This window comes from Ascidiella aspersa, chromosome 5 (assembly GCF_963924565.1).
Source record: "Ascidiella aspersa chromosome 5, kaAscAspe10.2, whole genome shotgun sequence".
Lineage (NCBI taxonomy): Eukaryota > Metazoa > Chordata > Ascidiacea > Phlebobranchia > Ascidiidae > Ascidiella > Ascidiella aspersa.
Window position 1 is genome coordinate 7,900,760 of NC_139451.1, and position 24,381 is coordinate 7,925,140.

The following is a 24,381-nucleotide window of genomic DNA, read 5'->3' on the forward strand; positions in this document are numbered from 1 at the left end:
ACGGGACGTAGACGTTAGGGTGCCGATGGTTTGAAACCGGATTACTTGCCCCGGTTTGGGGCTAGTGGTAGATAATGCGTGGGGTTAGAAATTGGGTTAGCGTTAAAGTAATTAGGTGTATAGGAGTGTCGGTCCTAAAGATTAGAACAATATGCGGCATACGCGACAGAATTAACCAGACAGGCCTGGTTTGTCGCAGTAGGAGGTTCGTATCTCTGGTTTGAGGAATTGTGAAGCATTTGTGCTCTGTCTTATATGTGTGGTGATTTGCAATTATCCCATTGGCCACTTGGAACTTTTTGTTACTTTTGCATCATTTCTTTTTCGAGTAAACACACAAAATAATAAATTTATGGTAAAACATCAACAAGTGATTGACGACGACAAGACACCAACTAATGTAGAAAATGATCTAGGTGTTTTTTTATAAATAAGCGTTAGCAACTATATAAAAACCCGCTGAATCGTGGTTGTTTAAGTCTATATTTCAGATTGGTCATTTTCGCAGTTACCTAGTGTTTGGTGTCGAATTTTAACTAGGTCTGGTTCGTATTTCTTTTCGTTTAAGATATGTTTTCTTGCGTCGGTCGATAGAACTACTAAAGTTCGCGATCCACAGGTGACCGAAAAATGAATTGTATTGTTACTGTTATTTAAAGATGTTTCAAAACAATACTTTTTTATTAACCCATCTGTTTTTTATAGCTATAGCCAGTTGGCTTATTCAATCTAATGCATACCTTAAATTTGGATATTTATTTGGGTGTTTTTTTTACTTGATAAGTTTACAGGATTGCTGACCACAATTAGTCGCCTTGCGATGGATACTGAGACATGTTTTACGTCGGTGGACCGAGTCCGGGAATATTCGAAATTTGAAACACTTGAGAAAGAAAAAGTTGTTGAGGAGGAGTCTATACCCCAGAATATAGTTGGCCTGAACATGGCTCTATTCGGTTAGTTTATGTCACTAAGGGATTTTATTTATGTATTTCTAACGAGAAATATTTCCACAAATGATAGCTCTAAGGCAAGAGATTTTTTGGGTACATACAAACTTCTGTTTTACAAAGGTTTCACGAAGTTGACATGGGGTACCAAAAATATCTTCCACTTGTTCTGAAGAAAGTTACATTTGAAGTTAAACCCGATGAGAAGGTTGGTATAGTTGGACGTACTGGTTCCGTTAAATAGGTTATAAAAAAAATTAATTTAAAAAATAGGAACCTAGTTACGTAGGTTAGTATTTTTTATAATGACTTGTTTGTAACACATGTTCTAAGTCGTTTTAAAGCTTTTGTTTACTAATAAGGTAAGCACGACAATAGAAAGCTATAGAAAACACAGCTATATTTATTGGCTACTGCAATTATCTCAAATTACAGAATGTTTTTATTAATATGTCTAGTTGTCATTTTAAATAGACACATTATGCAACTTTTGTATATATTTGACCATACAAAGCTTATTTCCATGGTCCTTAACACGTTAGCAAACTAATCCCGGTTTCGTAGTATTCGTACTAGGAGTTTCTCGCTTTACAATCGCATCACATTTTCAGGCAAATCATCTCTCGGAGTTGCGTTGAGTCGTTTAGTGGAATTGTCCGGTGGAAGCATCCACATCGACGGAGTGGATATTCGCAAATTGGGCCTTGACGACCTGCGGAAGAATAGCACAATAATACAGCAGGATCCGGTCTTGTATCGCGGCACTGTTAGGGACAATCTCGATTCATTTGGCCATCATTCGGATCAGGAGATTTGGCAAGCTTTGGAACGCAGTCCTGTCAAAAATCCGGTACCAAAGCAAAATTAAAAAAATACAAAACCAAAACTTTGCACTCAGTAAGCAGTTTTTCGTTCAAAGATTGACGGACTTCCGGAAAAGTTGTTGAGCGCCAGCTAGTGTGCATGTCGCGTGAATCTTACGAAAGTCGCGAATTATAATTCTGGACGAAGCGACGGCCGCCATCGACAGCACGACCGACAGTCTGGTGGTGCAAGTGGAGATCCGCGATGCTTTCAAGGATTGCACGATCCTCACCATCGCTCATCGCATCAACACCTGCGACATTACTGGTCATGGAAAAAGGACAGGTAAAAGATTTATTAAAACATAACACGGTGGGAAATCATCATTTTTAAAGTGTACAGTAAAAAAATACGTAGTAAAAGTCAAAAATTCAACTAAGTTATATTCTGTAGTATGCTCAATACGCCCTATTTCTCTTTACAACAACGTGTTTTTTAACCTTTTTAACTTCACCTGTAAGCCTTTAAAAACACGTCAGCGCATAAGGTCAGCGTCAGCAGCACATTACAAATGTATGATTTATATATTAAACTTTTCTTCTTTGCCCACGGCGAACCAACCTTCCATGACGCATTTAACGTAATGCGAATTATCTTGACTATAGGGATGTCAGGAAATACCCATGGATCCGAGCCGATACCTTTTCATTTATTAACTTTTTTCAGGTATACTTTGAAATCTTCACAACTATTAATACAAGCAACTGGTTTCACAGGTTGTCGAATTCGACGAAACCCAAACTCTTCTAAGAAATAGTGACTCGAAATTTTCGCAACTGTTTCACGCCACCAACAAATGTGCTAACACCGACGTTTCCCAACACGAAGCAAACTAACATGGTTCGAGTGTAAATCAATGCAGCAGTAACGCAAGCTTTTCCAACCCGGCTTACATAGGTGATGATTATTGAACGCTCTTCTTTTGAGTTTTGGAAATGCTTAGGACACCACAAAAGCTTCGGTTAATTTTATTACTACTAGTTCGATTAAATATATTAGTCAAATTTAATTCAAATAAAGTACATTATTATTTCTAAATTATTGTTGTTTTCCAGAAGTCACGTTCTTTGTTCAAATAAACGAAATGTATGAATGATTTAATATTTTTATTTCTTGAATTACATTAACTTCTGTCGCTGTGGTTCTAACCACCTAAAAACTTCTGAAGCCCAACACGCAATAAATATCTTCCACGGAATAAGACTTAAAACCCTGTTAAAATTGGTTGTACATTTGTCAGAAGAGGAAATATATATATATTATTTTAGAAATAAGTTTATCACACACAGACACACACACACACACGCACGTGCAGATACACCTGTATTTTTTAAGCATAATCTCCAAAGGTATAAAATAAGCTTACAGAGAGTAAAATAGTACTGCACCATAAGTTTATATTAACCTTAACGTTTTGCAATTAATAGTATTGCGACAACCTTATATAATCTCCAAAGAAACCTAACTTACCCTAAACGTGTCAATTATAAAGTCGAGAGCAAATATGAATCAGACTTTTTTTTGGCTTAATGAAAAGTAGAAAAAAGTTAGCCGGGCAAAATACAGAGTTAATCTATCGAGAATAAAACACTTACAACAGTATAACAGACGTAATTTATAGAAAGCAAGTAACTATTGAAGGCCATTAAACGCAACTAGTATTTTGTGTACAGTTTTCTAAACCACCAAATTTTCAATTATTGATGTTTTCATTATAGTTTTCCTCTAAACTTACTTCGACAACTAGGTTTGAGTTTAATCTTAACACCACCCTCCTCCTACGAACACACAGACACCCATAAACACATCGATACGGACACCAACTTATAGTGTAATTAGGGGTGGTGAGCAACTTGAAATAAAGACGGCGCTTTTGTGCTGTCGTAAACTTTTAAACAGACTAGAACACAAAAAAAAAAAGCGAACAAGAATCGCGCGAAGCGTAGGTTTTTTTTTGATAAATGTGTGCCAACTCTTGCATGGTCTTTGCAGTAGTACAAACTTAGTCGATAGTTTGTTTAACTCCTAAGTCCTAGTTCGGCCGCTCAGCTGAGCGTCTGTGACGTCATAAAATTTCAGCCAATAGGAAACTTTCCTATGATGCTTGGATTTGGGACCTCACAATGCAGGTTTAAGTATCTACCCTTTCCCGCAACGAGCAAGAGAACTAAAGTTCCACAAACTGCCGCAACCACAAGCCTTCTCATATCCGCTGGGGGGCAGTAGTACGCCTCTTCCATTTTAAACAAAACGAAAGAAGACCCTGACGACCCGAAACAAGTCACGTTCTAATCAAAACAAAACGATGATACAGTTTGACGTTATAAAACCAGTGACGTCATGTAGCAAAACGTAAATACATATATGTGTTAAAACAAAGCGTAAATGCATTGTGACCTCATTAAATAGGTGGTTGTAACTACTGCATAACGACACACAATACGTTGTAAAAGCTTATAAAACAGATTTTACGTGTTATATAAATAAACAGTTTTGCTTCAGCTAATTTTTTTGTCAAAACAAACTCCTTAATTACGTCAAACATGCTGTAATACCGGGATTTCCCTTCAATGACGCGTCACCTTTAGGTTTTTGTTGTTCTCCGTGCGATTGTTCGAGTTCAACCAAACAATGAAACTCCGCAACTGGCAGTTGGGGTTTCCCACCAGCGATACGTGGTTGATCCGCGAGAAAAATATGACATCATCAGTGTAAACGTTCTACAACATCATTAATTACGTGAAGATATTTTTTGTGACCAACTAAATGTTGGTTTGATTACTAACTATTTAACTAATTTTATCATAATAATAATTCTTGCAGCAAAAATAAAATATTTTTTCTAAAGATGAGTTTTGAGTCTTATTTAAAATAACAATATTTTGTTTTCAGATAAAACTCTTAATTTTTTTAAAAGCATTAAAAAAGAAACATTTTCGCACTTGAAATTATTCCAACGAATATCCAGGTTCTCAAGCGCGGGAAGAAACCACGTCATGTTGCGTGACGTAATCAATGACGTCATGCTGTTGCTGGAAACGCGCAAGTCGCTAAGCGTTGGAGGAAGTTTAAGCGGAAGTGACGTCAATCGGTTACCTAGTTGATGACGTCACACGAAAAAGTTTGGATTGTTTGTTTTATTGGCAAAATTTATAAAAACAAAATAACAACTTACTTTCAGATAAATAGATTATCAAAATAAATTAAAAGTGCCTTCTTTTTTATTGTTTCACACAATTTGAGCTTGTGTCTGTCTTGTAATCAGTGGTTAATATTGTTGTTATATTTATAATCATTGTGAAAAATACATTTTATGTTTTTATGTCAACCTCTTACCATTTGAGTGTGCAGTGAGCAATCCAGAAAAGCCAAACTTCTGTTCCATTCGCACTTTTCGGGAATACATTAGTAGTACTGGTAGCTGCATAAATACGTGATATTAATGCAACTTATTTATACAATAAATACAGTTGCTGCAAAAACCTACAACCAATCTTGTCAGTTTCAATTAAGACATCATCTATTATAGATAATAAGTAATACTGCTGACGATAATACTCTTCTGACGTAGCAAGGTATTTTGATGTAGTGATTTTACTACTGTCACGGAATAAAGAAATTATGGCGTAGTATTTTATGATGACGTAGTAAGGCAGTGGTGACCTAGTAATATTTAAATGTGACGTAAATAACGTAGTTGTGACGAAGCAATGGTGGTATTGTGGCGTAAAAATGGTGTTATGACGTAATAAGGTAGTTATGACGTAGTAGTACTACTACTGACTCGAAGAGCCCGGTGAGTTGAGGGATGGGACGTTTCATTGCAATTGTGGGCGTGGCACATCTCGGCACCTCGTGGAATTCATCGAGAATATTATCTCTTCGTGTTTTCAACGCATTATGGAAATAAACCACTATAGGGACTGGATCGAACAATCGCAACGCTGCAACAAAATAACTGCAACAGACACTTCATTATGGGAAGAAAACAATGTATTGATTTGTGAGATGTTTACAACAATTATCGTTCTGCATTTGTGTAAAATATATAATTTTTTTTGGCCGATGACCGCAGTAGTTTATATGGTTGGATTTATTACGATTGGTTCTGAGCGAGATTGCTTCGAACATTAGGAAAATTGCAGAAGCTATACGAAGATATGGCTTGTAATTATTAAATTTGAACTCATTTATGCTAATAATTTATGGTTTGTTCTCTTAATAATCAGTGACCATAATTAGGCACCAAAGCTTGGCTCTTGTCTAACGCTTAATATTTTTAGGTCGCCGCACAATAGGTTGAGAAACGATAAAGGCGAAGCGTTAAAATCGAACTTATTTCTAAGAATATCAAGAAGTAATCAAAACGCTTTACTAACCAGCGGGTTGCCTTGGAGACCGACCCACTTTAGTGACGTCATTGGCAACAATTGATAATTGTAGATCATTGTGTGATGTCATTATCGTTAACGAATAGCTTTCTGAGGTTGACCAATCGGTTTAAAGTTGGTTGTACCGATGCCGAGATCTCCTTTATTCGATTGTGACGTAATGAAAGGACTTCGAGCGACGCGGGTAATCCCCGGGGAAAGTTGGCGATCGAATTGTGGTCGAGGAAAATTCTGGAAGGAATTTGTTGGTCAAATAAAAGTGGAATTGCTTGAATTGAGAAGTAAAATGGTAAACTCTGCAAAGTTGTTTTTATGGATTATGATTTTCATTCACATTAACTGAAGATGATAAAAGCTCGTATCAAAACGGTCATAATCAAGATGATGTCGATTGATTCTAGCTTTTTGGCTTTGCAATTTATTATCAAGATAAATGATTCTAGTATTAAGTGGGAGTTTGTAGGTTAGATACTAATCACAAAACCAGAGAATAACTGGGTTAAAGTTAAAGTTGGAGGTTTAGTCGCATAAAAATGATTAAGGTAACTATATAATGGAAATTAAAAGCTTTAAACTTTATTAAATCAAAATAATATTTAGAATACCGTTAATTTTCCATTAATGTGCTTAATCTATTTTCTATCTCTGGTTAAAATTTCGCGGAAAATATAAAATAATAAAAATTTGGATTTTTTTGCGTTCTGTTTTCTTTAAAGAATTAATTTTCATTTAATCAACCACATTTGAAGATGCTTTAATCAAAATTTACTACAACATTTGATTTTGAATCAGTTGGTCTCAGTAATTAAATTAAAAAAATATTTAACAAATTTTTTTCTGATGTATAACTAGGGATGAATGCTATATGATCTAAGTAGTGATTTAATCTTGGTAAAATACTTATAATAAACTGGTAAAAGATGTATTTCAACGTTTAATTGTATCTGTTTTGCTTCGGAACGATGCATTTGATATCGGATTGGATCGCGATACATTTTGCTCAAAATATCGGTATCGCAATTGAAAACGGAGTATCGTTATTTACAACATTTAAACAGAATTGCAGTAACATTTGATTTTGATTGGCGAACTCGTCATCCGGGACCCACGTGATGTTACTACGGTTGAATGAAACTTCGTAACGCTTTACTGACACCGGCGGGCTCGGCGGGAAAGCCCTCATGCTATTTTGTTGACGCAATAAAAAAGGTCTGTGACGTTGACACACAGGTCGGCTCTGATTGGCTGAGATTTCGCTAGTAGGCGTACAGCTTGGAAACATCTCCTAAACTGAAACCTGGCGAAATTTTGAAGGGAAATAAATTATTTATTTACTAAGCAAGATTATTTATTGGACACGATAATATAAAAGCATAATTATTTATAAGTGTATTCCAGCGGCTTAATAAAACCAAATATTCAGTACTATCAACAACAGAATAAGATCAAAATATGCCAGAATAATGACCTAAACTTATCAGAATAAGACCTATGGCCATCATTGCAACGATAACTTGTGCAACTAAAATTTAACTACAATTTTGTTCATAGAATAAAAAACAGCATACTTTTAAGTGCTTTGCTTTATTTAATTAAAACCTCCAAAATATTTGTGTGAAATTTTTTAGTCTTATAACAATTCGAGTTGTTTCGTCTCTAGATTAAAAGATATCGACCAAACTTAACCCTATTAAGAGCGCATATCCGGCTTGTAATAGAATCGATTTTTTTTTACCAAATTGCTCATTAATTTTATTAGGAACTTAATTTTAATACTTTATTTGACAAAAAAAATGCCCCAAAATGGCGTTTTTATTATATTTTTCTTTAGTCAATAGATCAAAAATGTCGACTTTACTACATCATTAAACATATTGTACAACAGCGCATCGAGGGCTTTTAGTACAATCGATTGCCCCGAAATGGCGTCCAAACTGCTTACCTCTTTGTAGCATCTTGCACCTTTCCTTAGTATTTGGGTTTGTGAAAAAAGTTTATGTTCCAGGAACTTGAGAAAACTGTTTGTTGCACACCCAAGGATTCGCATCCACATTGAACGAGTTACAATTGGCGCAGAGGTTTTTTCGTTTTAATTTACGACGGCAAAGTGATAACGTTAGCTGCTACTGGTGTGCCATAATATGGGGTAAAAATTAAAAGCCGATATTTTGTGATCGTATCGCTACTCGTCCGATACCAGGGGGTCATCGTTGCCAAGTTTAGTCCCCACGATTTTTTAGATTTTTTATTTGTCACGCTATGACGTAATTGGGTATCGGATCGCGATACTTTTCCCCAAAATTTTATCAACTTCTTTTAGTGAAATTGTCATTTTTCTATGTGGGAAAGCCCCTTCGCCAACCCGTAGTGGGATGTATTGGGAAAGTCCCTTCACCCACCTGAGGAAGCGCCCCTTCGCCCACCTGTTGTGTGTAAATGGTGAGTCTGTCGAGCTTTACAAGGCGCACAAAGGTCAAGGGTCAATGTACTCCACTTTGTTGTGGTTCAACTCTAGACTCAGTAGGGAGGGGGCAGATCCATGGGGATTCCCCGCAGCTCGTTGTGGGAAAAAATCCCCAGATGCGAGAGGTTTGTAAGCCTGTCCCACTGGATGTCGCTGGCGAGCTTGATCTTGCTGTAGTTCAGTCTTAAGTTTTCAAGCTGGGGGGGGGGGGGGGAGTTGGAGGGTACACGGTCCAGACCGTTGGCCAACAGGTCAAGGGTGCGCAGTAACGTCATTTGGTCGAACCTGACGTCAGCGATCACGTCGCAATAGGATAGTTTTAGCATGGTGACGTTTAGGTTTGCAGGAATTCGTTGAAGTGACATCTTGCATTTGTGGATCCAGATGGTGGTCAGTTGAGCGAAACGGAACACATGACTGCCGATCGACGAGAAGTTTCCTCCCTGGTTTTGAGAATCTTCAAGCTTCGAGGCCACGTCATCGCTCGTGACGTAGCGAATTGCGTCATCGGAACTTTTTTGTTCAGCGACAACGTTCTTATTGTTTGGGGGAGACATCTCGGGTATGACCCGCCCGTGAAATATAGTGATATCATATTGAGCGAAGGTCTGACGTCACAGTTGTTTAGGGGGGTCGGGGGAGGCCACGAAGCGAAGGAGTCCTTTTGTTTGTCGGATCGTTACTCTCCTGCAGGAATCTGCGACAACAAATAGGGACATCTGTTGGTAGCGCTATGATTGCGGTTCTATAACCACTAAGTGGCGGTAGTTAGTTGTTAGTTAACATCGAAGAATACAATTGGAACTGCCTCAAGGGATACAACTTTAAACATATTTTTCTAAACGGCATTACCTTGGTTTTTGTAGACCAAAAAAAAAATAATTCTAGATGTCGACTGCCGTTTAATATTTTCCCCCGAACATACAAACAAGGTTGATATTACCGTATTACGAATTCAGAGAGTTGCACCTGATGGCAGATAGATCACTTCACCAGTGAAACCAGGACCAATAACAACATAAAGGTTTTTAGACTCAAGATTAAACAAATCTGACAAACAGTTTCAAATGGATATAAATCACCTAAATGCTGAGGCCGTAAGATCGATTTCGTACATTTTCCACGCTGTTAATCTGGCCGATTGCGACAGCATCCAGCGGCACATTTGGTGGACAAGCCTCTGCAAGAATGTGAATCAGAATGTAAACCAACCCCTTTTATAGACAGAAGTTATATTAGCTTTGGAATATTTTTGGGCATTCAGTCCCGAGTTTGCCATTTCAGTCTACTTACTGACGCAACAAGGTTTATTTTTACTCCATCTTCCGCTTTCTAGAAACAATCGATCCCAGGTGGTTGGCGTTGGAGCAAGTCACGTGACCGGGTTCCATGTGAACCGATGGCATCCGACATTGTTGAGATGAAACTAAAAGAAAACATATTTTAATATTAATGAACTTTTTTATGTTCGTTAATTCTGGGAAAACGATTTTGTACTAATTGTACGGTAAAACAATATATTGTTTTAAACAAAACATCATAGGATGTCGATATGTCGTATATCAAATAAACTTCCACCTCGGCAGGCTAAAAATTAAAATCAGTAAAAAATGTTATCACGAATGGTACGTTTTTTAATTTCTAAACTTTTTGTAAGATTTAAGGCCGACCTTTGCACGCATCGTTATCACAACAGCACCAGCAGAGCGAGTTGTCTTGGTCGTTGTTGCAAGAGTGGGGATTCTGTTCCCATTTTAACAAGGATGCATGCGCAAAAAATAAACAAAAGTGCTTTATGCTGCCCGCCGAGGTATGTAAGTTACGACGATAAAACGCTTATATATTTGCTCAACTGGGATCGCTGATTGACGCATGCCTCACTCACTTGGCATATTTTCCTTATTTTTGTGGTGTTTTATTCTTTGCGCACTTCAGTCGAACAAAATTCCCCCCAAAAAGAAATTGCTTAATATTATTGTACGATTTCCCGCGTTCTCGCATTCCCAACATCTGATGGCCGACCCTTTATTAAAACATTTCTTCAATTGCCATATATTTAAAATCACGCAACGAGCTGTTACTATAAAAACTATGGCCCCAATTAAAAACCTCACCACAAACCGGAAAAATACTCTGCAACAGCCAATAAAGTAAAAAATAAAGTATGAAACAAAAATACGAAATCTGTCGCTCTACACAAAGTTAAAACACAGACGAAATGCAATGATGAAATGAACGCCTGAGGTGCTTTAAGCCACGAATAAACACTAAACAGATTGCGCAACTCACCTTAACTCAGCCTAAGAATAAATACGCATTGTCTTGTTGTATATCTCTATGCTCACATAATTATGCCAGATCATGGCAGGTTTGTTATAAAGCATCCTCTATTTTACGGAAATTATCTCACCGCATTCAAGTAATGTATCTGTTTCGTCTGTTCGTTAATTTCCTTCGTCTTGAGCAGTGGTTCTCAAACTTTTAAAAAAAAATTACGCACCGGTCTCGTAGCAATTTTTAACATTGCTCACGGTTCCCTTAAAAATATACAACCACGAAAAAGTGAAACCTCTAACGAATCACTTTATTTGAATTAAGCAATCACGAACAGTTTTCATTTAGCACAGCGCAACACTATGACGTCACAATCAATTTAACTCCCAAGCTTGAGCTTGTGATGATGAGCAAAAACACGTTTGACGTACGCCAGCGTAATGTCACTTTGCGCGTATAGGTCGAGCATAAGTTTGGCTTTCTGGCCTACACGTCACGGCATAGGTATTATTATTGTGTTTCTTAAACTTGACTTAGAAAAGTAAGATGCCTAAACATTTTCTTCTTTGGGAGCGCCGTGTTGATTTTTATTAGGTTCTTTGCGGTCCCAGAAAATTGTCTCGTGGACCTCAGTTTGAAGACCACTGGTCTAAAGCAACAATACTGTTTGTTGAAAACTAAAAAAATACTAAAAGCGATATTTCAGTCAAAGGTATATTTGACTTGGATGTGGTGCAAAAACCTGATCTGTAGGATTAAAATTACGCTACCTAGTCACGTTAGGGGCCGATTCGACAAGGTAACAAATATTTTTTAGGAGATTCGAACACATTAAAAAAAATTCAAATTTCTTAAAATGTTTATTTGACAGCTATTGACACTATCACGGTACGGAAGTCAACTCACAAACAATTACCAATTTAGGTAAGTACTGTGTTTGGCTATTGTTTTATTGAAAGTATAGGTTTTTAGTTACTCGGTGTCATCATGCGGACAAATGGATTCGCATGCCCTGGAATATATATCATTATACAGCTCCTGGAAATCAGTTCCGTTTTCTCCGCCAACGACATAAATGTGATCGTTTGATGAAGCTATGGTTCTCGCTTCCTCCATGTTTATTTTGTACTCTGGACTTTCGTAAAAAAGGTAGTAGGTCTACAAAAAGGTATTAAGTACGCATTTATTCTTACTTGCTCTATGGAAATATAAACGATGGTTTACGCAAAAATCATATTTTTGGTGGCGACTCTAAAAAACAAACCACCCACCGTAACTCCGTCCCTTTTTAGCTCAGCGGCAGCTTCTGTGACGTTATCATCAGACTCCTTCTCCACAGCTACAAACACGACGTCAGTGTGTCGACTTCTGCGATGTAAGTGGCTGAGAAGGTTGTTGTGAACATACCAAAGTGCAGCAGCTCCAGTGTTCACGGTATTGTTTACTGAAACGTAAAAAAAATTATTCTATGACCAACAACAGTTGTTTTGTTTGGTAATTTACTATCGTACATGGTTTACTGTAATGTATTCCCCTGGCAAAGTCCTGTGGCATAACAACTTTGTAAACTTCTTCGTGAAAGAAAACCCTAAAGCTCTGATAGTATTCTTCACTTTGGACAACGCGTCTAAATAAAGGTACATAATTAAATATAGCAATTACTAAAACTCCAGAATTTTTGATCACCCAAATTGCTTGAAAACGCCGACACTTCTGTTGTAATAGCTTTCGTTGCTGTTGAACTGGAGCAATGTAACAACGTCCAATGGGACGAATGGTGGACAAGGCTCTAGCGAAACAGTTAACTGATAAACTACTGATTTGCCTTTTGTTTAAGCTTTCGGTTCTCTATTTGCGCATCAAATAAATGCATTTTCTATTAAATCGTTAAATGTGTTAAACACTTTTTCTCTAAAACCATTAATATAATTGAAAAGTATACATATTTGGGGCATGTTTCTTTATGCGCGATTTCCATATGTACTTACTGGCGCAGCAAGGCTTTTTTTCACTCCACACTCTGCTCCCCAGGCACAAACGGTTTGGCTTATTAAGGGGATAAATGTTGTAATCTGTTTCGTTGCAATGGTAGGTACATAGCGACCCAATGTTGATACATCAGAGCATGTAATATATCCGTGATCCATGTGAAGCGATGGCATCGGACATCGGTGAGAAATAACTGAACAAACAATGTCAGAATAATTAATTATATTTTGTTTTTCGCCTGTTTTGTTAGTTTATTTGCGTTTTCTGCAAGTCAATTTAAAAGGCTGGCCTTTCTGCAGTTTATTGCGATATTTTGTGGTACCTTTGGGCGGCACGACAAAGGCAACAATTTTCGAGTTATTCGATGAACTTTTAAAGCACGCAACGAGCTGTTACTATAAAAGCTATTGACCTCAATCAAACAACTCACCACAAACCGGAAACAGACTCTGCACCTGCCAATAAAACAAAAAATAAAGCAATTTGAATCGATACATTCTATATGCTAGCAAATTACTGAATAAAGATAAAACACAGACGAAACACAATGCTAAAATAAACGCCTGAGGTGCTTTAATAGTTTAGCCACGGGAATAAACACTAAACAGATTACGCAACTTAATTCATAGCCTTCAGAACATCCTTCAGAACGTAGCTATATTCTCAAATAAATATAACTCAGTGGTTCTCAAACTGGGCTCCGCGAGACAATTTTCTGGGACACCCAAGCACCTAACAAAAAATCAGCACGACGCTCCCAAAGACGAAAATGTTTTGTGCAATAAAATTTCTTCCAAGCCAAGTTTAAGAAACACAATAATAATAACTATGCCGTACATAGGCATAATTGTGGGGCAAAAGAAAGAAAGCCTAACTTATTCTCGACCTATAGGCGCAAAGTGACATTACGCTAACGTAATTCAAACGTCTTTGCGCTCGACATCACGAACTACGATTATAGTTGTTCATTGACGTGATTCCAAGCGTGGAGTTGAATTATTCATTGTAACGTCATAGTTTTGCGTTGTGCTTAATGAGAACTGTTCATGACTCCTTCACTCAAATAAAGTGTTTCGTTGAAGGTTTCACATTTTCGTGGTTGTATATTTTTAAGGGAACCGTGAGCAATGTTAAAAATTGCTACGAGACCGGTGCGTAATTTTTTTTAAAAAGTTTGAGAACCACTGCTCAAGACGAAGGAAATTAACGAACAGACGAAACAGATACATTACTTGAATGCGGTGAGATAATTTCACTAAATTAGAGGATGCTTTATAGAACAAACAAGAATAACATCAACGTTGGAATAAAACACAGTTCGATTTAGGACAATAGCTAAAAAATAATCAAAAAATCGTCGGAAAAAAAATCCTTAACTCCACCACTAACTTCCCCCATGAAAAGTGCACTCTGAACCCAAATCCCACCTATACCCATTATCAAGGGAAAACCGTCCGGTGTAAAAACATGGAGCCAGATAAAATCAAAACTTTTCGTTAAAAAGTAGAAATTCGGAGATGGTTCTACAATAAAAAAATAACTATTCAGATATCTATCAATAAACACTGTGAACACTTGCCGTATATATTTAGCGAGACTCCGGCCTAAGATCGAAGAAATTAGAACAACATGAACGTCAGAATAACACAGTTTGAAATAAGACTAAAAAGACTAATATACCTATAATAACCATAGTACCGTCTAAATAGGGGTCGGCAACCTTTTTCTAGTCGCGGGTGAAAACCAAACTTAGAAAGGTCTCTGCGGGCCGCACAAAATGTTAACCAATAATTGTGTTATTAACATGTTAGAAATGTGAATCAGGCAGGCCTCGGATCGTTATTACATTTAAGGAGGCAGTAAAGTGTTGACGCAAAGCGCGAAAAAAAGCGTTTGTTTGGTTTAAAATTCGAGTTCACACGTCGTCATTCGTGCAACGAATGAAAAGTGTAATAAAACTACTTTGATGGAACGCGATAGCATTCAAAGGGAATTTATAACTCAGTGTTTGTTAACGTTTTTGGCCAAAGTAGACCCGGCGAGCGAAGCGAGCGCGATTTTTTGTTGTTGTATACGGGCATTTCTTTTAAATTTCTTGCAAGTTTTCATACATCGCCGAAAATGAAAAATAAATAAAATGTTAAAAAATATATGTCCAATATTTTAGAATAAGTACGTTTTTCCGCGACGCACTTGGCAACCTTCCACGGCGCAACGGTAATAAAGAGCTAATCTAGTTCAAAAGACAGCATCAAAACGTAAACAAACCGGAAGTAGAATGGTGATTCGCGCGAAGCGCGAAAATTTTTAGCTCTTAAGTAGTTAAAATAGTCAAAAAGGATGTGAAATAGACTCGTTTATAATTTATCAACGTTTCTAATTTATTCCTCAAACTGCTTATCAAGAAAACATCACATATTTAAAAAGTAAATACCCAAAACCATAGGCACCGAACTTTCAAAATTCCAGGGCGTTTTTTTAAATCAGTACAAAATGTATATTAAATTTTCATTGAAGCATTTGTTGTGGTTACCCAGTTGAAAATGAGTCTAGTTTTACTAAAACAGGAAGCAACGCGCATAGCGCGAAAAAAATTGCGTTTGTTTGATTTTTAAATTGGCAAACCTAATTTAACAGGAGGCGTAACGCAGTTGGCACACATTTTATACTCTTTTTGTTACATCACCGAATAAATTTGAAAAAAATGGATTTTCGAGAGTTTTATGCTACGAAAAATTTCCTACTCATATAGTTATCATGCGCACGTCACCTTATAATTCAAAATTTTGTGCATTTTCGTATAGTTAAATTATAACAGTTAGAAATATCGGGCATGGCCTTGTGTACAGTTTGTGAAAAGGTTTCCGACCTCTGTGTTAGACATGAAGTTGCACATTAACACAAAGGACGTTACAACCCTGCTTTGTCTGGCATAACTCTATGCCCAAACGTAACCAGATTGCCTGCATCTGGTTTTAGTTAGCAAAACTTCAAGCACACCAATAAACATATTTTCGCATACTAAAGTTTAAAAAAAAATGCCCAAGTTTGGATATTCTAATTTTCAGAGAACAACGTGACCACGACGCTTTGGTTACAGACAATGGGCTGTAAAAGACAGTTTTTGTTAAACACATTCTAGGAAGTAAACCCAGATTCCGGCTCAGCAGATCAATTTGGTACGACAATGGCCGAAATACTGTTGTTGCATTACAAGCGCTCTTTTCCTTCACCTGGATCGAACGAAGGTCTCACGACATATTATGGGTCTATAATTCGGGTGACAACTCTCTGCTTTCTTGTATACAGTATAATGAAAACAATTAAAGAAAACTTACTAAAAATATAGGCTACACTATTCAAATATATTAGGGCTTTGCGACCCAAACGTGATGTTCCCGCGACCCCAATTTGGGTAGCGACTGGACCTTAGAACAACAATTGGCTTGTTGACGCTGCAATTAAAACACACAAATTTATGCGTGATACGACCGAAGCAGCGATGGGTCCAAGTGACCTGAAAAGCCAAGTAAGGCAAAACATTCATTCATTCTTCATTAAACTGCAATTTTAACAATTGAAGTAGTGACTTTACATCAGCAAAGAGAGCTTCGTGTATCATTTATATATAATAGAAACAACAAAGGCCTAAGAATGGAACCAACGCCACATAAGCTTTCCCATGAAAGATTTTTGCACGAACTTTTGTAAATAAATTAACTACATAAAAAAGCGCAATAAACCGTGTGAACATAACAATTTAGCAACAAGAGGTTTTTAGAGACAAAGTCCAGCAGCATAACAATAAATCAAAGCAATTAGGCAAGAAAAAAACAAGAGAAATCAGGGGTCCAACCACCAGCATGCAAACAGTGATGACAATGACCCCCCAGGTATTTTGTGGAATGTGTTTGGTCAATGCTGAAAGTACCCATTTGTAACTTAAAATTTGAACATTGGTTGCTTAACTTTATACTGTTAATCATTTCTTCATCATTGAAGTAGTGACTTTACATCAGCAAATAGCTTCGTGTATCACATTTATATATAATAGAAACAACAAAGGTCTAAGAACGATTTGACAAGTAACTTTTACAAAAAATCATTTATATGACCACACAAGCCAATTAATTTTGCATTGTTCATTGCCCGAAGTCTAATTTGAGCTAATTCTATTTGAATACACAAAGTCTAGCTCCTAAATGGGTTGACTGCCATTATCAGAAATTAGGTTCACCGGGCCAGACAGAGTGACTGATCAGGATGTTAAAGATTTGACTGTAAAAATATACAGAACAATGGCAGCAAGTTTCAGAATTAGCATTGGAGGTGTTTTTGCCTTGGCCAGTCCAGAAAACGTGCATCGCAGTTTAAATTTACAAGGTCAAACTCTGGCTTCATTGGGTGCCATGGCGAGGGAGAGAAGGAGAAGACAACACCATCGGCCGAGCACACCAGATTGATCAAACAAACAAATTGACAGACAGCATGACAGAGTTTGCTCTAACAGGAATTTGGCCAGCTAATTTGGATTAGAAATACTGATGATGTGCCGATCTTGAGAGGTTTCATAAAAGCCTTCATGGCTGTCAGAGGCATAGACAATTTGGAAGACTTTTTGGATTTGGTTAAGTGTGATGATGCTGTCGAATTGCAAAGGGTCAAAGATGCCAAGAATGTTGAACAAAGACTACTTGATGATGTTGTGCAATTTTGCTTTCAAGATGGAGACACAAAGGACGATTTCTGTGAAAGACTTATGAGATTGGTTAGAGCCACCTCATCTGGGAGTTTGGGAAGTGGAAGAGCGAATGAGAGCTGCAGGATTTGGATCTGTTGTTGATGATCTTGTAACCTTAACAAATGGGAAATATGAGTTTTTGTCCCAATTTTTGGTTCACCGATTAGTAGGCACTGTTGTTTTGGGATTGGGAAACAAGCTAAACATTGCTCTTCCAAGAATAGCAACAATATGGAGGGGCACAAGAAGCAGCAGATAAATGGAAAAAAGTCTGCCACTGCTTTCACGGATTGTTGTTTGATTATAAGTTCAGTGGACTGGTGAGGTTGGGGGGTCAATGTTCTTAGTGTTTCTACAGATGTACAGCGCTACGAAAGACGTGCGACGATGCAGTGAAGATGTTGCATGCACAAGACGCCATTTCGGCACCACAAGGTATCCGGGCCGTCTGCGAAATATTTTTCCAATGACGAGCCGGCCTATGCGTACCCCTCTTATTTAAAACACACAAGTTGACGAAAGAACAGCTAGCATCAACTACGACGGCGATACGCGACATTCCTATTCGGCTCGTTCAAGCGGCAGGAAACATCACCACTTCCCGCGTCACTGCCTTACTTGAGTATATTTTGCATCCTATTGCAGTCAAATATTGTAAAACGGGAATAGACGAATGCTGTGCAGACAGTAGACAATAAATACGTAGAAGTGAAAAAATGGAAAGGTAACTGCATTCAAAAGAAACGTAAAATCGGAAAACGAATATATGTTTAGAGCAGCAGATGTGGTGGGGCTGTACCCAAACTTACCAAGAGCAACCGTCAAGAAAGCTGTAGCTGCAGCTTACCGCGAGGCTTTTTAAAAAAAGGAAAATAGGCAGGCCGTGGCTACTAAATTGTCAGTGTTATTTTTTTACATTGTTTTAAGCATAAATTTCTTTATGGGTCAATGATTTTTGGTCATTCATGCAAGGAAATAAACGACAAGACTTTTATAAAAACTAATGTTTACGTATAGAAACTGTAAGACAGAATAACGATAACCAAAGAAATGACCGCGCTAGGACGAAAATTTGCAGACGGCGTGCCAACAAATTTGGCGAGTATTATTTCGTCCGGGCGAGTGCAGATTGATAGCCGCTCGCCCGCCTGGCGAGTGTCAATTTTTAGGGATTACTTTTAAAATGGGCAAGGCGTTAATTTTGTTTTCGAGTTTCAGAGACTAGCAACTTTTAACTTTCCTGATTTGGTATTCTAGAACGATAGATTCTAGGCATTTGACTAACGGTTTTTCTTTGAACATTAAATTACGATTTTAACGGCTCTATTCCTGCATTGTAGGTTACTTTTTTGTGTATTCGCATGTTGTTAATCGCCGGTGTAAGTATTTTTACACAGATCGTTCAGCAACAAAGTACCAGCTCGATAACGGAGGAATTTTCGAACAGTATAAGGAGCAGTTCAGTTTCAGCTCTTTGACTACCAACGCGCTTTGTACGAAGCGAGCTTTTTCATCGTTGGACAACAGTCATCTATGTTTCGGAGGTCGCCACCGTTATCGACAAGGAGGACATTCTTATCCAATGGACAGTGTTTGACTTCCTGGAGGAAGAAGTCCAACATGGAGTCTCTCCGGACCTATTCTTTCAAAGACAAGGGGAGTGACATGTAGCGTTTGCGCGCTCCATATTGCTACCGAGTTGAATCTCCGGTCATTCAATTGAAACAGCCTGGTGGACTGTGTCGTCGCCTCGCCAGCCTGCTGTGTGTTAATTTGACAGAATATTGCTGATCGTGTTTCCGAAATTTCCTGTTTTTTGCTGCGTCGCCGAACCGCATTGTCACGATATTTAATTACCGCCAGCTGGAATGCTGTATATAAATTTCATAGTCAGATCGCTACGTATCGTAAGTACCTGTGTAAGTACTGATTGTCGTTTGGTGATGGAATTTAGCAAGAATGAACCTGGGATGAAAATCAATCTCATCGAACCGTGAAGATACTTTCTATCGTTGTATACGACTGCGCCAGGAATTAGTGAAGATAAGCACAGAGATCTACTGAAGTTATGCAAAACAATCTCATGACATACTGGTAGTAATGTTAAAGGAAATACCAACTTCTGAATTTGTCAACACTGCATAAAAGTTCATGATCATAGCAATAGTATACCCATTTACATTAAGCGCAAAACCGCCCTCTTTCTTAACCTGGGGTAAAATATCCACATCAGTTGACGAGACAGAAATTTGTGCCAGCTGTAGGTATCGACTTTCTCAGTTCAGATTATCAATTCGAAGCTAGACTAGAGTAGCCTATGATTCTTTATCGTCTAGTGTTGGTAGAAGACGTAGAATAATGCTCTGCTAATTACTCTTTTTTACATCCTTATATCCTAGTTACTTCATTGTTATGTCATTTTCTGTTTGAATTCATCAGCTTTATCGGTAGTCACTGCATAGGTAACATGTCTGGAAGCTAAACAACAATGTTAATGATGATCAGTTGTGTTTCGCCCTACCGCGACTTGTGCACTGTGCCCCCATCATACAGTTGCCCGGCAGGTCGCAACCGCGTGAGTTTCTGGTCAGATATGCTACCTATCAAAAGTATATTGTTACAATGTGAAGTGAAGGTTGTCGAATAGCATTAATGAACGTGTATATTTGTTTTACTGTGACAGGCACGGCCTATTGCCGCCACTGTCGGCTCAAGTCTGCGCGAAAATACCGCTGAGACACGTTGGCCATTTAAGACTGGCCGGCACTCTGCAAACATAGCTAAACATTTTTGGGAAATTTTGATGAAAAAGTGTCTCGTTGGTTATCAGTGGAAAAATTCTTGGCCGATTTATCATTCAACGTAACGATGATGGTGTATTCTCGCATATTGGCAATACAGATATAAGCAAACTATTTTATTATTTGGTTCGTGTAGTTTTTTAAACACCCTAATGGAGACATCTAGTCATGGTCAGCAGAAAATTAAGCGTTGAAGTAAAATAGTTTGTGTTACAGGAATGAAAGAGAGTATGATGACTAGCTACGAAAGTAAGCCAAAGTTAAAAATCGCCAGTTACCCAGGAGCTGAACAACTGGGAGGGAAGCTGGCTCCCGAGGATGAGTATTATTTGGATTATTGTGGTCGAGACAGAAGCAGCAGCACCCATTCGTGAAGATTCCCAAAGCAAACTGGAAAGAAGTGACAGACCTCATTAATTCACATTGCCGAGCGAAGGTATCGCCAGACAATATCCCCATCAGAGGATGATTGGCTTCGTTATTACGAAGAGGAAATGGCGAAGCAGGAAAACATGAAACCCGAGCCGACAAACATTAGAAAGAAGATCAACCGCGGCGTAAATTTAATAAACGCATTTGCGGAAGTGCTAGAAAATAAAATAAATACTATACCCTAAAAATAATATACAACAACCGCACCCCTGTCTAGTTTCCTGTATTAAGATATAGTTAACATTTACCAAACTTTTTGCTGTAAAGGCCCGTTTACTACAGCTGCAGTGAGCTCTGCGCTGGGCGTAAAAATCGCGACAAAACGTGACGTTTTTCTATAGCTGCACTGGGCTTGAGTTTAGCAAAGCGTGAAACACTCGCCACAATAGAATTTAAATGCAAATTACGCCCAGTGCAGCTGTAGTGTAAACGGGCTAAGAAAAATTGAAAGGAATCTTCTTTATGGGCCAAAATATTAGTGAATTCCAAAGGATGCACATGTCTGCTAACTTTTTTTAGAAGGAATACCTTATAAGTTCCGTGTTGATAACCGGGAGTTATGTGTATATGTCAGATTAATGGGCATGTAAAAAATCATAGCTATGCGTTGTTTTTTAAGATTTATTTCAAGTTTACACGTTAACACTTTTATTGTTGCTGTATATACAGTGGATTGTTGTGTGTTTTTCCATAGTTCTGAGTTCAAACTCTGATTCCCTATATTTATTATCAATTTCAGGTGAAGTGCACATGCACGTTCTACATTTTTGTCGAGCAAAACCAAACCCCTTCTTTAAATCCAAGAATTTGATGGGCAGCAAGTGTATCTGCCACAATTGCAGACCACACACTATTATTTTTCCCATTACAATCAACATTGAACCCAACAAAACATTTAGCTAAACTGGCATCCATGCCAAATTTTTTTATGTCTGATGTTGGAACAATTTTGAACGGTAAACATTAAAACCCTCACAAGAGATTATGTTAATTCAGAATTTTCTCAATTTAAGTTTAGTGAAAGAAAGGAAAGCATTTGACGACAGCGTCGAGTCTGTTACAAGTAATACAATGGTATGTTTCTGTAAAACAATAATTCGCATATTGTTATGTTTATATAGACCAAGTTTTTACTGAACGTTAATGGGCCAACGCCATTTTGTTTTGCTAATTCAGTGGCCAGTCTATAATACTAAAAGCCAAGGTGAGGAATTTGGAACCCAAGTTAAAAAACTTTTCGTAACAAAAGAAGTATTTACAAAGTTCCCGAGTTGTAAGAAGGACTACCTCACAAAAAAAAATCCATTTGAAGATTGGCGTAGCCAAAAAGCGACACTTCCGGTTAAAACCCTGGGATGTAAATGTCTCCGTGATTGGACAATGTTATTCGACTGAAGTTTTTATCGTAAGACAGAGAGGTATATGGGTAAAATGAAAGCCGGGCTTCTCGGGGGATATTTACAAGCGTTACGAAGCTTGGTAGTAGGGTGTGACTTTGGACAATCTAAATATTGCTGCACTCCCCATCAACAAATGTGTATACCAGACCTAACACTGGTGTTTGTTTTGCGTTTAAAAATAAGAAATCGTTTGCAAACTGGACCAATGAAAAATTTTATGTAAACGATTGATTAATACGCAAAACTTACTCTATTTAGTAACCGAAGCCCTCCTGAAACAACAGCAGAGGCTGTACGGCCTCATGGAGCGGGTGCTTGAGAAGCACACTGACAATGTAGAAGTTCTGGAGATACTTGGACCACCGCATGATACGATCAAAAAAAAGTGCGGCGTGGCTCTACCACTACCGAAGGACACGCCACTGGAATATTTATGCATGTGTTTGTCGCGGAAGGGTTGAGGGGGTACCAGCACCCCGACGTAAAAAATCATGGACAATAAAAGAGCGACGAACTACTAAGTGAGGCCGCGAGTGGAATACTCGATACTGCTGGCCCACCAAGTCAGAAAGACAAGGTACAGGTTTTGTAACCTGTTCATCATTATAAACAGAATATATTTTAAAATGAGTATTGGCCAAATGAAGAAATTTATATACTATTGGAGTTGTTAGTTCAGGAAAAGAATGTGCTGGGCAAAATGGATGACAGGACCCAAAGGAATGAAATAATTTTGAGGATCCGCAAGATGAGTTGGAAAAATGCAATATCCGGGATCTAAAAGCATTTTAACCATATATTGAATATATGTTAGCGACACAAAGGTGGTTTCTTTTATCTGCAGAACGATTTTCTAAAAATGAAAAGTCAGTGTGCCCCTGTTATAACAACAATCAAGCCATGGCTACCTTTAAAATCACGAATTTGAACAAGTTATGTGTATGTTAGATCTGTATCACAATTGTTATATAGTACCACATAATCAGAATCGATCATTCACTTTCAAAGCCCTTCAAATGTGGTGGGCGGGCAACCCTCTGTTCTGAAGTGGCGTCAAACTTTAGGCTTCACGCACGTTACAGTTATAAATGTTGACAATTTTGCTATATACGTTATTGATCTTTTGTTTGTTAACAAGTAGGTAAGTAACTTCAATAGAATAAATAGTTTTTACCTCTCTTCAGCCAGCATCTTTAAGGCCCGTTTACAGTACAGCTGAGCTGTGCGTTAAATTGCGCTTGTACTATTATTGCTACACAACAGACAAAGCAAAATCACTTTCAGGTTTCGATGGCAGAGTGAAACTCTCGCCACAATATAAATTAAATGTAAAATTACACTTTGATCAGCCCCACAACCTTATGCATATTTTAAAGATTTAAAAAAAGTTTGTTGAGGGTACCTTATATTACGTGGCAAAACTACTCTCGAACTTTAAAACCCCAAAATTAGTTTGTAAAATGAATTAGTTATTTCAAAATAAAAGTTGCAATGAAATTACATTCCTATTAAACAATTCGTTGTACACTATTTTAGAAAGGCTATTGTTTAAATTGTTGTATATGTAGGTAAGACAGGAAGATTAAGCAGTGAACTCAACTTACTGCTTAATCTTCGTCTTTACGTACACATATACAACAATTTAAACAAACTTTTAACACTATAGTGTATTTTATATATACAAGATTGATTTAGCATACTGTTCTCCAGTTAAGTGTGCGACACTTTTAAAACCTTCCAAACAATTAATATTTTTATTAGCTCGCAAAACAATGAATTTCATCAAATTTTTTGGAATGAACAAATCAAACTGCAAGATAGGAAGTTGAAAGGAGAGCGTTATCATCCTCAAATTATTAAGTAAGTATGCATTTTTTGCATATTTTTATTTAAATAATTTCTGTAGTAATAATCTGTAGGCATCATATATTTATAGATTCTGCTTATTAAAAGCAAGTCCGCTTAGGAGGAGCTGAGGCAATCTGGCTTACTTTTTCTTTTATTATATATTTTTCAAAAGCGAAGGTAGTCTAGAATCCTACCACAACAAACATGATGATTAATGTTGCATTGAA

The 24,381-nt window shown here is 37.6% G+C and overlaps 1 protein-coding gene, 1 long non-coding RNA gene and 1 pseudogene across 3 annotated transcripts; 1 reads left to right on the plus strand and 2 right to left on the minus strand.

The window, feature by feature from the left end:
- The first annotated feature begins 1,089 nt into the window (after positions 1-1,089).
- LOC146141685 (ATP-binding cassette sub-family C member 5-like) lies at positions 1,090-2,769 on the plus strand (annotated as a pseudogene). The gene is made up of 4 exons (XR_014498717.1): positions 1,090-1,181; positions 1,557-1,783; positions 1,853-2,099; positions 2,531-2,769. The product of XR_014498717.1 is annotated as an ATP-binding cassette sub-family C member 5-like (transcript).
- A 9,118-nt stretch (positions 2,770-11,887) lies between these two features.
- LOC146141686 (uncharacterized) lies at positions 11,888-12,456 on the minus strand. Its single transcript, XM_083390054.1, has 3 exons — positions 12,447-12,456; positions 12,215-12,387; positions 11,888-12,101 (listed from the first exon to the last, which is right to left on the minus strand). The coding sequence occupies exons 1-3, from the start codon at positions 12,454-12,456 to the stop codon at positions 11,916-11,918; spliced, it is 369 nt and encodes a 122-aa protein (XP_083246180.1). The 3' UTR covers positions 11,888-11,915.
- Positions 12,457-12,462: 6 nt separating this feature from the next.
- Positions 12,463-13,090, minus strand: LOC146141687 (uncharacterized). Its single transcript, XR_014498753.1, has 3 exons — positions 12,932-13,090; positions 12,630-12,732; positions 12,463-12,570 (listed from the first exon to the last, which is right to left on the minus strand). It is a non-coding gene; the product is annotated as an uncharacterized LOC146141687 (long non-coding RNA).
- Between the last annotated feature and the right edge of the window lie 11,291 nt (positions 13,091-24,381).

Excerpts from the sequence above, each read along its gene's own strand:
- LOC146141686 (XM_083390054.1), bottom strand. Across the intron at positions 12,102-12,214 it reads TAAAAAGGGACGGAGTTACG|ACCTACTACCTTTTTTACGA; the intron begins GTGGGTGGTTTG and ends ACCTTTTTGTAG.